We start from the raw sequence: 14,530 nt of genomic DNA, 5'->3' as shown, positions 1-14,530 counted from the left end.
GGCTGTCCCCCTCAGCAATAAATATCTTGTTCTGGATGCTGTTGAGGGGGATTACCTGACAGGGGACGGCCATGGTGACTGGTTCTCTGGCACTGAGCCTGGCGCTGTTGTGCAGGAGAGAAGGAGGGAGAAGAGAAATGCGGTAGTCATAGGGGATCCCATAGTCAGGGGAACGGACAGGAGATTCTGTGAGCCTGATAGAGATACCCGCATGGTGTGTTGCCTCCCAGGTGCCAGAGTACTGGATGTCTCGGATGGGTCCAGAATATTCTGAAGGGGGAGGATGAGCAGCCAGTTGTCTTGGTACATGTTGGTACCAATGACATAGATAGGACAAAGGAGGAGGTCCTGAAGAGAGATTTCTGGGAGTTAGGAAGGAAACTGAGAAGCAGGACCTCCAGGGTAGTAATCTCAGGATTGCTACCTGTGCCACGTGCTAGCGAGGGCAAGAATAGTAGGATCAGGCAGATGAATGCGTGGCTGAGAGACTGGTGCAGGGGGCAGGGCTTCAGATTCTTGGATAATTGGACAAGAATCTCTTCTGGGGGAAGTATGACCTGTTCAAAAAGGACAGGTTACACTTGAACCCGAAGGGGACCAATATCCTGGCAGGAAAGTTTAATAGAGCTGTTAGGGAGGGTTTAAACTAATTTGGCAGGGGGATGGGAACCAGAATGACAGAGCGGAGGAAGGGGAAAACAGTAATAAATCTAAGATAGTGAGCAGTAAAGATGTCAGGAAAGACAGGCAAGTGATGGGGCAAATTTGTAGCCATTGGGATGAGTTGCAGTGCAATAAAGTTGCAGTGAAGTCAAAGCGAAAAGTACCAAATACTGGTCTTAAGGTGTTATACTTAAATGCACGCAGCATAAGAAATAAGGTGGATGATCCTGTTGTACAGCTACAGATTGGCAGGTATGATATTGTGGCCATCACTGAGACCTGGCTAAAGGATGCATGTCTCTGGGAGCTGAACGTCCAAGGATACACGGTGTATCGGAAGGATAGGAAGGTAGACAGAGGGGGAGGCGAGGCTTTATTGGTAAGAAATGATATTAAATCATTAGAAAGAGGTGATATAGGATCGGAAGGTGCAGAATCTTTATGGATTGAGCTAAGAAATCGCAGGGGTAAAAGAACCCTGATGGCAGTTATTTATAGGCCTCCAAACAGCTGTAGTGATGTGAACTACAAATTACAACAGGAAATAGAAAAGGCTTGTCAGAAGGGCAGTGTATTGATAATTGTGGGGGATTTTAACATGCGAGAGGATTGGGAAAATCAGGTAGGCACTGGATCTCAAGAGAGAGAATTTGCAGAATGTCTGCGAGATGGCTTTTTAGAACAGCTTGTTGTTGTTGATCCACTAGGGGATCAGCTGTACTGGATTGGGTATTGTGTAATGAACCAGAGGTGATTAGAAAGATTGAGGTGAAGGAACCCTTAGGAGGCAGTGATCATAACATGATTGAATTCATTGTGAAATTTGAAAAAGAGAAGCCGAAATGTGATGTGTCGGTATTTCAGTGAAGGAAATTACAGTGGCATGAGAGAGGAACTGGCCAAAGTTGACTGGAAAGGGACACTGGCGGGAAAGACGACAGAGCAGCAGTGGCTGGAGTTTTTGCGAGAAGTGAGGAAGGTGCAAGACAAGTATATTCCAAAAAAGAAGAAATTTTCGAATGGAAAAAGGATGCAACCGTGGTTGACAAGAGAAGTCAAAGGCAAAGTTAAAGCAAAGGAGAGGGCATACAAGGAAGCAAAAATTAGTGGGAAGACAGAGGATTGGGAAGTTTTTAAAACCTTACAAAAGGAAACCAAGAAAGTCATTAAGAGGGAAAAGATTAACTATGAAAGGAAGCTAGCAAATAATATCAAAGAGGATACTAAAAGCTTTTTCAAGTATATAAAGAGTAAAAGACAGGTGAGAGTAGATATAGGACCGATAGAAAATGATGCTGGAGAAATTGTAATGGGAGATAAGGAGATGGCAGAGGAACTGAACGAGTATTTTGCATCAGTCTTCACTGAGGAAGACATCAGCAGTATACCGGACACTCAAGGGTGGCAGGGAAGCGAAGTCTGCGCAGTCACAATTACAACAGAGAAAGTACTCAGGAAGCTGAATAGTCTAAAGGTAGATAAATCTCCCGGACCAGATGGAATGCACCTGCGTGTTCTGAAGGAAGTAGCTGTGGAGATTGCGGCGGCATTAGTGATGATCTTTCAAAAGTCGACAGTTTCTGGCATGGTTCTGGAGGACCGGAAGATTGCAAATGTCACTCCGCTATTTAAGAAGGGGGCAAGGAAGCAAAAAGGAAATTATAGACCTGTTAGCTTGACATCAGTGGTTGGGAAGTTGTTGGAGTCGATTGTCAAGGATGAGGTTACAGAGTACCTGGAGGCATATGACAAGATAGGCAGAACTCAGTATGGATTCCTTAAAGGAAAATCCTGCCTGACAAACCTACTACAATTTTTTGAGGAAATTACCAGTAGGCTAGACAAGGAAGATGCAGTGGATGTTGTATATTTGGATTTTCAGAAGGCCTTTGACAAGGTGCCACACATGAGGCTACTTAACAAGATAAGAGCCCATGGAATTACAGGAAAGTTACATAAGTGGATAGAGTGTTGGCTGATTGGCAGGAAACAGAGAGTGGGAATAAAGGGATCCAATTCTGGTTGGCTGCTGGTTACCAGTGGTGTTCCACAGAGGTCCGTGTTGGGGCCGCTTCTTTTTACATTGTACATCAACGATTTGGATTATGGAATAGATAGTCATAGTTATAGTCATAGTCATACTTTATTGATCCCGGGGGAAATTGGTTTTCGTTACAGTTGCACCATAAATAATAAAAAGTCATAGAACCATAAATAGTTAAATAGTAATATGTAAATTATGCCAGGAAATTATGAAATAAGTCCAGGACCAGCCTATCGGTACAGGATGTCTGACCCTCCAAGGGAGGAGTTGTAAAGTTTGATGGCCACAGGCAGGAATGACATCCTATGACGCTCTTTGCTGCATCTTGGAGGAATGAATCTCTGGCTGAATGTACTCCTGTGCCCACCTAGTACATTATGTAGTGGATGAGAGACATTGACCAAGATGGTATGCAACTTAGACAGCATCCTCTTTTCAGACACCTCCATGAGACAGTCCAGTTCCATCCCCAAAACATCACTGGCCTTACGAATAAGTTTGTTGATTCTGTTGGTGTCTGCTACCCTCAGCCTGCTGCTCCAGCATACAACAGCAAACATGATAGCACTGGCCACCACAGACTTGTAGAACATCCTCAGCATCGTCTGGCAGATGTTAAAGGACCTCAGTCTCCTCAGGAAGTAGAGACGGTTCTGACCCTTCTTGTAGACAGCCTCAGTGTTCTTTGACCAGTCCAGTTTATTGTCAATTCGTATCCCCAGGCATTTGTAATCCTCCACCATGTCCACACTGAATGGAAACAGGGGTCACCGATACCTTAGCTCTCCTCAGGTCTACCACCAGCTTCTTAGTCTTTTTCACATTAAGCTGCAGATAATTCCGCTCACACCATGTGACAAAGTTTCCTACAGTAGCCCTGTACGCAACTTCATCTCCCTTGCTGATGCATCCAACTATGGCAGGGTCATCCGAAAACTTCTGACAATGACAAGACTCTGTGCAGTAGTTGAAGTCCGAGGTGTAAATGGTGAAGAGAAAGGGAGACAAGACAGTCCCCTGTGGAGCCCCAGTGCTGCTGATCACTCTGTCGGACACATAGTGTTGCAAGCACATGTACTGTGGTCTGCCAGTCAGGTAATCAAGAATCCATGACACCAGGGGAGCATCCACCTGCATCGCTGTCAGTTCCTCCCCCAGCAGAGCAGGGCAGATGGTGTTGAACGCACTGGAGAAGTCAAAAAACATGACCCTCACAGTGCTCGCTGACTTGTCCAGGTGGGCGTAGACATGATTCAGCAGGTAAACAATGGCATCCTCAACTCCTAGTCGGGGCTGGTAGATGAACTGCAGGGGATCTAAGTGTGGCCTGACCATAGGCCGGAGCAGCTCCAGAACAAGTCCCTCCAGGGTCTTCATGATGTGGGAGGTCAATGCCACCGGTCTGTAGTCATTGAGGCTGCTGGGGCGCGGCATCTTCGGCACAGGGACGAGGCAGGACATTTTCCACGGTACAGGAACCCTCCGGAGCCTCAGGCTCAGGTTGAATACATGGCGAAGTACTCCACATAGCTGAAGGGCACAGGCTTTGAGCACCCTGGTACTGACAACATCCGGTCCTGCAGCCTTGCTTGGGTTGAGACGTTTCAGCTGTCTTCTCACCTGTTCAGCCGTGAAGCCCACCATGGTGGTTTTGTGTGGGGGAGGGGTATAGTCATGAGAGCAGGTGGGGGACTGTGAGGAGGGGCAGGAGGGGAGAGTGGAACATGTGATGATTGGGGGCCGACAACAGATGGCTCATGTGGGGGATGGGCAGGCGTCACAATGTCAAATCTGTTAAAGGACAGGTTAAGTTCGTTGGCCCTGTCCACACTGCCCTCAGCTCCTCTGTTGCTAGTTTGCCGGAACCCAGTGATGGTCCTCATCCCCCTCCAGACTTCTCTCATGTTGTTCTGCTGGAGTTTCCACTCAAGCTTCCTCCTGTACCTATCTTTAGCCTCCCTGATCCTGGCTTTCAGGTCCCTCTGTATTGCTCTCATGATGGCTTTGTGGCTAAGTTTGCTGACGATATGAAGATAGGTGGAAGGGCCGGTAGTGCTGAGGAAACGGAGAGTCTGCAGAGAGACTTGGATAGATTGGAAGAATGGGCAGAGAAGTGGCAAATGAAGTATAATGTTGGAAAGCGTATGGTTATGCACTTTGGCAGAAATAATAAACGGGCAGACTATTATTTAAATGGGGAGAGAATTCAAAGTTCGGAGATGCAACGGGACTTGGGAATCCTCGAACAGGATACCCTTAAGGTTAACCTCCAGGTTGAGTCAGTAGTGAAGAAGGCGAATGCAATGTTGGCATTCATTTCTACAGGAATAGAGTATAGGAGCAGGGATGTGATGTTAAGGCTATATAAGGCGCTGGTGAGATCTCACTTGGAGTACTGTGGGCAGTTTTGGTCTCCTTATTTAAGAAAGGATGTGCTGACGTTGGAGAGGGTACAGAGAAGATTCACTAGAATGATTCCGGGAATGAGAGGGTTAACATATGAAGAACGCTTGTCCGCTCTTAGACTGTATTCCTTGGAGTTTAGAAGAATGAGGGGAGACCTCATAGAAACATTTCCAATGTTGAAAGGCATGGACAGAGTGGATGTGGCAAAGTTGTTTCCCATGATGGGGGAGTCTAGTACAAGAGGGCATGACTTAAGGATTGAAGGGTGCCCATTCAGAACAGAAATGCGAAGAAATTTTTTTAGTCAGAGTGTGGTGAATCTATGGAATTTGTTGCCACGGGCAGCAGTGGAGGCCAAGTCATTGGGTGTATTTAAGGCAGAGATTGATAGGTATCTGAGTAGCCAGGGCATCAAAGGTTATGGTGAGAAGGTGGGGGTGTGGGACTAAATGGGAGAATGGATCAGCTCATGATAAAATGGCGGAGCAGACTCGATGTGCCTAATGGCCGACTTCTGCTCCTTTGTCTTATGGTCTTATGATCTCATTCCTTGTCCAAAGACCTAGGTCCTGTCACATCGATATGCTCTGGGCCTGGACCCCGCCGGCACATTCCGGCCCACACTCAACCTTTCCAAATCGGCCCACCACTTAGATCGATCAAACCTCGCTAGCAGTTTAGGTAGACAGACTCCAAAACTTCTCTGCTCACGCTAACTCCATCTCTGACCACTTCTTCTTGAACATGCCTCAACATAGCTCCAACCACTTCTTCTCAAACATGCCTCGACCTTGTTCGCACCTCAACCCTCGATTCAGCCTCACTTTTGCTCACTTCTTCATTGCTTGGGGTGATTGTTTACAACAATTTTTTTTAAGAAAAAACATTATTAATAAATTATTCATTTGTAATTCTTGGTTTGAGAACCACCAATAAGTTGTCGCCGGCTTTCGCAGGACCATCTCAAATTGGAGTATAAATCCAGATCTACAGGTGTCCCCTCACTTTTTGGACGTTCGCTTTACGAAACCTCACTGTTACGAAAGACCTACATTAGTACCCTGTTTTCGCTTTCAGAAGGTGTTTTCACTGTTACGAAAAAAATCAGCATGCGATAAAAAAATCAGCGCGTGAAAAAATCAACGCGCGATAAAAAGCTGCGCGCGCCCCGAGCAGCCGCTCTCCCCCAGATTCGGAACGACATTGCTTTAACACGTTGTATTGAGCAGCCACTTGCAAGATGAGTTCTAAGGTATCAGAAAAGCCTGAAAGAGCTCGTAAGGGTGTTACACTTAGCGTAAAACTAGACATAATTAAGCGTTTTGATCGTGGTGAACCAAGTAAGGACAAAGTGAGTTTGACTTGTGGAAGCTGACGAAGATGATGTTGAAGAGGTTTTGGCGTCCCATGACCAAGAACTGATAGATGAAGAGCTGATGCAATTTCAAGAGGAAAGGATAACAATCGAAACCGAATGCAGTAGCGAAATGAACTTGAAGCCACCGCGTGAGATTTTGGCTGCAATGATAAAGTACGACTTTAATTTTGAAAGGGTACGTCGGTTTAGGGGATTTTGCAAGATGGTTTCAGTGGCTTACAAAGAACTGTATGATAGAAAAATGCACGAGTCTCAGCAGTCAAGCAAGCCTTCCACATCAGCCACAGCAGACGACGAACCTTGACCTCCTGACATCGAGGCGGGCAGTCATAGGAGAAGATGAGCTGCCTGCTCTAATGGAAACAGATGACGAGATGATACCCCAGTGTCCCACCACCCCAACACCCAGGCCGCGGACAGATACAGTACCGATTCGCAGAGAACGCAGCAGTAGCCGGGAGACACACTGCGCATCTTTAAGAAAAAAGCCAAAATAAACATTCTAATTAATTAGGTACCGCCCCATATGTAAATGTCGGCTCAGATCAGAGGCGATGCAATCGGCAATCAGCACTGATCTGAGCCGACAATTACGTGTCGGGCAGCACCTAATTAATTAGCATGTTTATTTCAGTTTTTTTCTTAAATATGTGCTGTGTGCCTCCTGGCTACCGCTGAACTCCTGCGTGCCTCGCGGCAATGTATCGGTCGGCGGCCTGGAGGGTGGGGGCCACTGCACCACCCAACCTGCGACGACTCAGTCTAACACACCATCGGCAAGCTGTCTTCCTGATTCCAGTAAGTGATACTACACTGTACATACATTATTTCTACTTTATATCGGCTGTGCATTAATCATATCATTCCTGCTTTTACTATATGTTACTGTTATTTTAGATTTTATGTGTTATTTGGCATGATTTGGTAGGTTATTTTTGGGTCTGCGAATGCTCACAAAATTTTCCTATATAGATAAATGGTAATTGCTTCTTCGCTTTACGACATTTCGGCTTACGAACCGTTTCATAGGAACGCTTTACCTTCGGATGGTGGGGGAAACCTGTATTCATACAAATTAGGAGCAGAGACAGGTTTCTGGACTGTTCAGGCCAGATCTGATGAAACCTCTGTTTCAGTCACTTGCCTCCCAGTAACCTCTCAGCCACTTGCTCATCGAGGTTCTATCTACAGCTAAATAAAAAGCAAAGACTCTACTTCCACTATCCTAACAGGAAGATTCCAAAGGTAAGAAAATTAAATTCACCAGATCACAAACTTAAATGGGAGACTCATTAATTTAAAAAGTACTCCCTTGGTTCTAAATTTTCCCACAAGAGGAAATATCCAATGCCTATTGCATTCTGTCAAGATTCCAGCCACCTGAGGACCTTTCATAGCTCAATCAATTCATCTCTCAGTCCTCTATTTGCGAAATACTGTACACAAGACTAGCCTGGCCTAGTCTGTGGTGTGACCAAAATTCCTGGATCAATTTTGAGAAACTATATAATTGCCCTGGGTTAACTATTAGTTTTCAGTTGTTCATAAAAACAATGACATTAAGTACCCACCAGTCCAATTGCCTTTGAAAATATCAGAAAATTAATAATAAAAATTTCCCATTAACATTATTTTAGCTTTCACAAAATAATTTCATTACTTTAAATTTTTTTTTACTCTACCTTTGAATAGGCACATGTATCGGAAAGCCTCCAAAATGAACACCTTTGATCACACTGTGGGCACATGATAGTTGTGTGGGCATCACAGATCTCCTTACTGTAGGTCCAATGGGGATAAAACAGATAAAACTTTTCATTGCATTTCTGAGGTAATATTCCTGAAGAATGGAGAATCTTCAGAAATTAGAGTCAATAGGTCAGAATTCAAATCAATATTTCAATGCTAAGCCACTGAAATAACACTATTTGTCTATTTTCTCTTACATATACTACATCTCAACTACACTATATAGTTCACATTGTTATTGGGCAAAGTCTATTTGCTTTGCTGATGACCTTCAGCCGTTTATATGTTATGGATTATCCACACCACTGTGAAATATTGCCAAAATTCAAGTCACTATTCTCACGTAATTTAGTATTACAATGCAAGGATATGAGCTTCAATTGAATACAATTACATCTATAATATTGCATTTATATAATTATTGTATCTATGGTATAAATATTCCAAAAAGCAGTACCTCACTTGATTATTTCCAAAGGTGATTAATCCATACACAAAGACGACAGTGCCACACACTGCTGCAGGAATCAGCATCATAGTGTACCAACCAAGCCAGGCATAGTACAAGGCAAGGCGCTCTCCAAAGTAGAGCCTATAAAAAACCGGAAAAATGCAAGTTATTCAAAATACAAAAGGATTTAAACATACTGATCTTTCCCTACCAAATGCTAGATTTTTTAAACATTTAATGCAATAAGTATTGAAATAGTGCCTTATCACAGCAAAAATCCAGAAGCATATCATTTGAAGTCTAAGTCAATTTAAAATCCATGCTGTCCTGGTCTTTATCTGAAACAATTCTAAAAGCTCACTAGCTTGCCACAAATGACCTTATGCTAACTTTAATTACCTGGCTTATTTCTTTTATTGTGACAGAAGTTACCTCCTACAAGATAGATTTTTAAAATATAGTTGTCGCCTCTGCTAGCTCCTTTCTGACTTCTATTCCATCTATAATATTAATACTGATGAACCCCCCCCCCCCCAGTTTCCCTGGGCTGTGTAAGACTAGGAAATACACACTCAGGTCCTGCCAATCCCATGAGATTGGGATGGCTCTCCCACCCCAAACTCTGGTTTGTGTGGATGCTGTGTACCTTGCTACCCTGTTACAACTCAGTGCCAAGAAATAACAGACAGCACACTGTATATGATTAAATGAATTATATTTATGAATCTTAACTTAACTAAGTGGTTAGTAAAGTAAAAAACAAAAAGGGCCCATTATAATTAAACATTTAAATGTGCGTAAGTTGGAGCTTAACTCTTCCAAAAGTCATATTCACCAATCCTCAACAGACTTCGGCACCTTGCTCCATCGAATCATGGTCCCCCACTGCATTGAATCCTATGAGCAGTTCTCTCCAGTGTCTTCTCTCTTCATCTCCCGCTGAACAAAGGACCCCAGCTCACACAAGTATCAGGCACACAACACAAAAACCTGCTCCCCTGATTGGATGGCTCACGTTCCAAAGCACCCGTTATCTCTAACCATAACCCAAACACTGCTTCTACAGAAAGACCATTACATTAGCAGTGAAACCTTTTCCAGGGTGTTACACTGATTTTTTTTCTCTCTCTCCAGCATCTGTCTGATCCTTCAGTTTCAGTTCCCAGAAAGAACTCTGAGCTGCACTTCATGGCATTCACATGTTCTTGTTTGTTTTTTCTTTGACTACTCTTATTAATCTAAAAAAAACAGATAACTTCAAAAGCAGCATATCGTAGCAGCAACCCTGGCCTCACACTATCAGAAATATTCCCTTGGCCGTTCCATCCCTCCACTATTCTTTCTGCAACTTAAAACTAGTTTATTTTCTCAAGAGGCTCACTAGGTTGGCTCTTGTAAGTTCTTTTTCCCCATCTTGGAAACAAAATGTTTGAAGATCCCTGCCTTTAGAAACACTTCTCTTTACCATTTCAAAGAACTTGGTTCTTGGATATTCAACTTGATCTTATCCTCAAGATTCTAGCAAAAATCACGTGCTGCAATTTGAAAGCAATGATCCATTAGTTCATTAGTCACCTTATGTGGTTGATTGGTTGTTTGGTAAATATGCTTTTCCAATTAGCCCACTGATTTTGAAGTATATGTTCTTTCTTCCAAATGTTTGCCTAAATGAAACAAAATGAAATAGAACAAATCTTTGCTTGTATTCTTTCTTGCATGTTTAGTTTTTACTAAATTAATTTCTTAAAATCATTTTTGATCACTTGTCATACGTTACTAAAAGTTTGACTGGAAAACAACAGTTAGCATGGTTTATTATGGGAAGGTCACACCTAACTAATTTGAATAAATATCTTGAGGTAACATCATGTCTCCAGGGATGTGTGTAAGGCATATGACATGGTGGTCTGCTGCATTCAGTATTTGCAGTGGCATTTTCTATATTGGAGACAACTGTTTTACATAGCAGTTGTCCTCCATCCACCCATTTGTCTGCCTTCACTGCTGCATTTAACAACAGTAAGAGTAAGGAAATGATTGTGGACTTCAGGAAGGGAAAGTCAAGGAAATACACACCAGTTCTCATTGAGGAATCAGGAATGGAAAGGGTGAGCAGTTTCATGTTCCTGGGTGTCAACAATTCTGAGGAACTGTCCTGGACCCAACATATTGATGCAATTACAAAGAAGGCACTACAGCAGCTATATTTCGTTAGAAGTTTGAAAAGATATCATTTTTCACTAAAGACACTCACAAGTTTCTACAAATGTACCATGAAGTGCATTCTAACTGATTGCATCACTGTCTGATATCGAGGCGCCACTGCAGAGGATCTGAAAAAGATGCAGGTGGTTGCAAATTCAGCCATCTCCATCATGGGCAATAGCCTCCCTAGCATTGAGGACATCTTCAAAAGGTGATGCCTTAAAATGGTAGAAACTATCATGAATGGCTCCCATCACGTAGAATATGCCCTCTTCTCATTGCTACCATCTGGGAGGAGGTACAGAAACCTGAAGACACAGACTCAATACTTTAGGAACAGCTTCTTCCTCACCACTGTTAGATTTCAGAACGGACAATGAATCAACCCATGAACATTACCTCACTATTTTTTGCTCTCTTTTTGCACAACTTATTTAATTTAGTTTTTATACATATACACATATATTTCTTATTGTAATTTAGTTTTTTTGTTATGTACTGTACCGCTGCCACAAAACAACAAATTTCACAACAGATGCCAGTGATATTAAACCTGATTCTGATTCTGCAGTGAGGCCAAACACACATTAGAAGAAACAACAGGACTTCTGCAGATGCTGGAAATTCAAGCAACACACATCAAAGTTGCTGGTGAACGCAGCAGGCCAGGCAGCATCTCTAGGAAGAGGTGCAGTCGACGTTTCAGGCCGAGACCCTTCGTCAGGACTAACTGAAGGAAGAGTGAGGAAGGGATTTGAAAGTTGGAGGGGGAGGGGGAGATCCAAAATGATAGGAGAAGGCAGGAGGGGGAGGGATGGAGCCAAGAGCTGGACAGGTGATTGGCAAAAGGGGTTACGAGAGGATCATGGGAGAGGACCCCTCTCTCTGCATTCCACAGGGATCGCTCCCTACACAACTCCCTTGTCCATTCGTCCCCCCCATCCCTCCCCACTGATCTCCCTCCTGGCACTTATCCGTGTAAGCGGAACAAGTGCTACACATGCCCTTACACTTCCTCCCTTACCACCATTCAGGGCCCCAAACACTCCTTCCAGGTGAGGCAACACTTCACCTGTGAGTCGACTGGGGTGATATACTGCGTCCGGTGCTCCCGATGTGGCCTCTTATATATTGACGAGACCCGACGCAGACTGGGAGACCGCTTTGCTGAACATCTACGCTCTGTCCGCCAGAGAAAGCAGGATCTCCCAGTGGCCACACATTTTAATTCCACATCCCATTCCCATTCTGACATGTCTATCCACGGCCTCCTCTACTGTAAAGATGAAGCCACACTCAGGTTGGAGGAACAACACCTTATATTCCGTCTGGGTAGCCTCCAACCTGATGGCATGAACATCGACTTCTCTAACTTCCGCTAGGCCCCACCTCCCCCTCGTACCCCATCTGTTACTTATTTATATGCACACATTCTTTCTCTCACTCTCCTTTTTCTCCCTCTGTCCCTCTGAATATACCTCTTGCCCATCCTCTGGGTCCCCCCCCCCCCGTCTTTCTTCCCGGACCTCCTGTCCCATGATCCTTTCATATCCCCTTTTGCCAATCACCTGTCCAGCTCTTGGCTCCATCCCTCCCCCTCCTATCTTCTCCTATCATTTTGGATCTCCCCCTCCCCCTCCCAACTTTCAAATCCCTTCCTCACTCTTCCTTCAGTTAGTCCTGACGAAGGGTCTCGGCCTGAAACGTCGACTGCACCTCTTCCTAGAGATGCTGCCTGGCCTGCTGTGTTCACCAGCAACTTTGATGTGTGTTGCACACATTAGAAGAATATCATCTCATATTCCACTTGGGTGGCATATGGTGCGTTGGTATAAAGATTGAATTTGAGTTTCAAATAACCCACATTTCTTGTTCTTTTCCCACCCCCATCAGTCCATCCAAAATCTCTCTCCCTTTTTTCTAACCTACTGTCCCCCCCACCACCAGCATTCCATTTTTCATCACCCACACATCTATCTGAATCCCTTCTCCCTTAATTCTCCTTTCCTATCCCTTCCCACCTAATTTTATATGTTAATCTTCCCACCCTTTTCTAGTTTCACCCATCACATTCCAGCCTCTGTATAACTACTCCCTCTCACTTCTATTTATTGGCCATCTTCTCTATACATTCTCAATCTCAATCCAGAACATTGATGATCATCCCTTTGCTTCCAGCTGCTTAAGCTGCTAAATTCTTCTAGCAGTTTATCTTATGCCTAATCAGTAAAGTGAATGCTCATGGGGAGTAAGAGAAAGTGGCAAGTTAGATCCAAGTCTGACTCAAAGCTAAGCTGCAGTAAGGTGGAGATTCTACAGGCAGGCATGAGGTCCCTTGTTTTTTTTTAGGATATATATTAATACAATGCTATCTAAATTATAATCTTACAGATGCCTCAAATTAGGCTTCCGCTGCAAATTTCTGGATCAGGTTATCTTCTTCCACCTACTAGCTCCCAGTTTCTCACTTCATCCCCTCCCCCACTCACCTAGCTTCCCCGTCTTGGCTTCACTTATCTCCTTCCAGTGTCTATTACTTCCCCTCCCCTTACCTTCTTATTCTGGCTTCTGATGAAGGGTCTCAACCCAAAACATCAACTCCTTGTTCCTCTCCATAGATGCTGCCTGACCTACTGAGTTTGCCCCGCTATTTTGTGCGTTACTCTGAGTTTCCAGCATCTGAAGAATCCTTTGTGTTTTGCAATTTGGTCCATCTGTCTCCATTTATCTGGAAACTTCACCAGCTAGTGATCTGTTCCCAGAACTGTATTGGGCTGAGTGCTGAAGTCATGCCTTAGACATAAGAGCAGAATTTGGCCATTTGGTCCATTGATTCTGCTCTGCCATTCGATCATGGCTGATCTATTTCCCTCTTAACCCTTTTCTCCTGCCTTTTCCCTGTAAACTTTGACACTCTTACTAACCAATAGTCTATTAACTCTGTCTTAAATATACCCAGTAACTTGGCCAGGTACAAGAGGAAGTGAATCAGCATCCCCACTCCAAAGTATCAGTGCTACCTACTTACTCCCTGTCTTTAAGGAAGAATGATATCTGATGAAGGGCAATATTTTGTTCTCAACAGGAATCATCATGTTATATAATTTTAGTATATATAATCATTTTTGAAGAAATTGTAAGTGTTGTTTAGCTCATCATTCACCCCTGAAATGAGGTCTACTGATCTTTGTAAATTATTGCTGATAATTCAAGAATATTTTCCTTTGTTTGTACATTCTGCTTGCAATTCAGACGTTTTCAAGATTCTCCTGCATTTGAGGTAGGGCCTTGTATATTAATTACTTTCATAGAGGTAGGAGTCCTATTATGATATTTGCAAATGTTACAAAAATAAAAGCCTTCGGGGAGGAAGAAAGCTATAGAATCAGGAAATTATCACTGGACTGAGCAGACTAGCAGAAAAGAAGCAAATGAAAATTAATTTAGTGGCATGTGTTGTAATGCATTTGGGGTCAAACAAGTAAAGGGAATATACAATGAATAATAGGATACTGCGAAATGCAGAGGAACAGAGACACATTAGAATTCAAATCCACAGATATGGGCAGCCCACAGGACAGAGACAAAAGTAGTTAAGGTGATATACAGAATATTTTATTAATCAAGGCCAGAA

General features: G+C 43.6%; 1 protein-coding gene across 12 annotated transcripts in view; it reads right to left on the bottom strand.

The window, feature by feature from the left end:
• LOC140205111 (anoctamin-9-like) overlaps positions 1-14,530 on the bottom strand; it is a 141,144-nt gene that overhangs the window by 86,658 nt on the left and 39,956 nt on the right. For all 12 annotated transcript variants that reach the window (XM_072272305.1, XM_072272307.1, XM_072272308.1 and 9 more), the window contains exons 7-9: positions 10,267-10,355; positions 8,698-8,832; positions 8,174-8,270 (exon numbers count right to left, since the gene is read on the bottom strand). In XM_072272305.1, coding sequence (XP_072128406.1) covers positions 8,174-8,270; positions 8,698-8,832; positions 10,267-10,355 — 321 coding nt within the window. The remainder of the gene's footprint in view (positions 1-8,173; positions 8,271-8,697; positions 8,833-10,266; positions 10,356-14,530) is intronic.

Source organism: Mobula birostris, chromosome 11, assembly GCF_030028105.1.
Source record: "Mobula birostris isolate sMobBir1 chromosome 11, sMobBir1.hap1, whole genome shotgun sequence".
Lineage (NCBI taxonomy): Eukaryota > Metazoa > Chordata > Chondrichthyes > Myliobatiformes > Myliobatidae > Mobula > Mobula birostris.
This window is presented reverse-complemented; position numbering and strand designations above follow the sequence as displayed.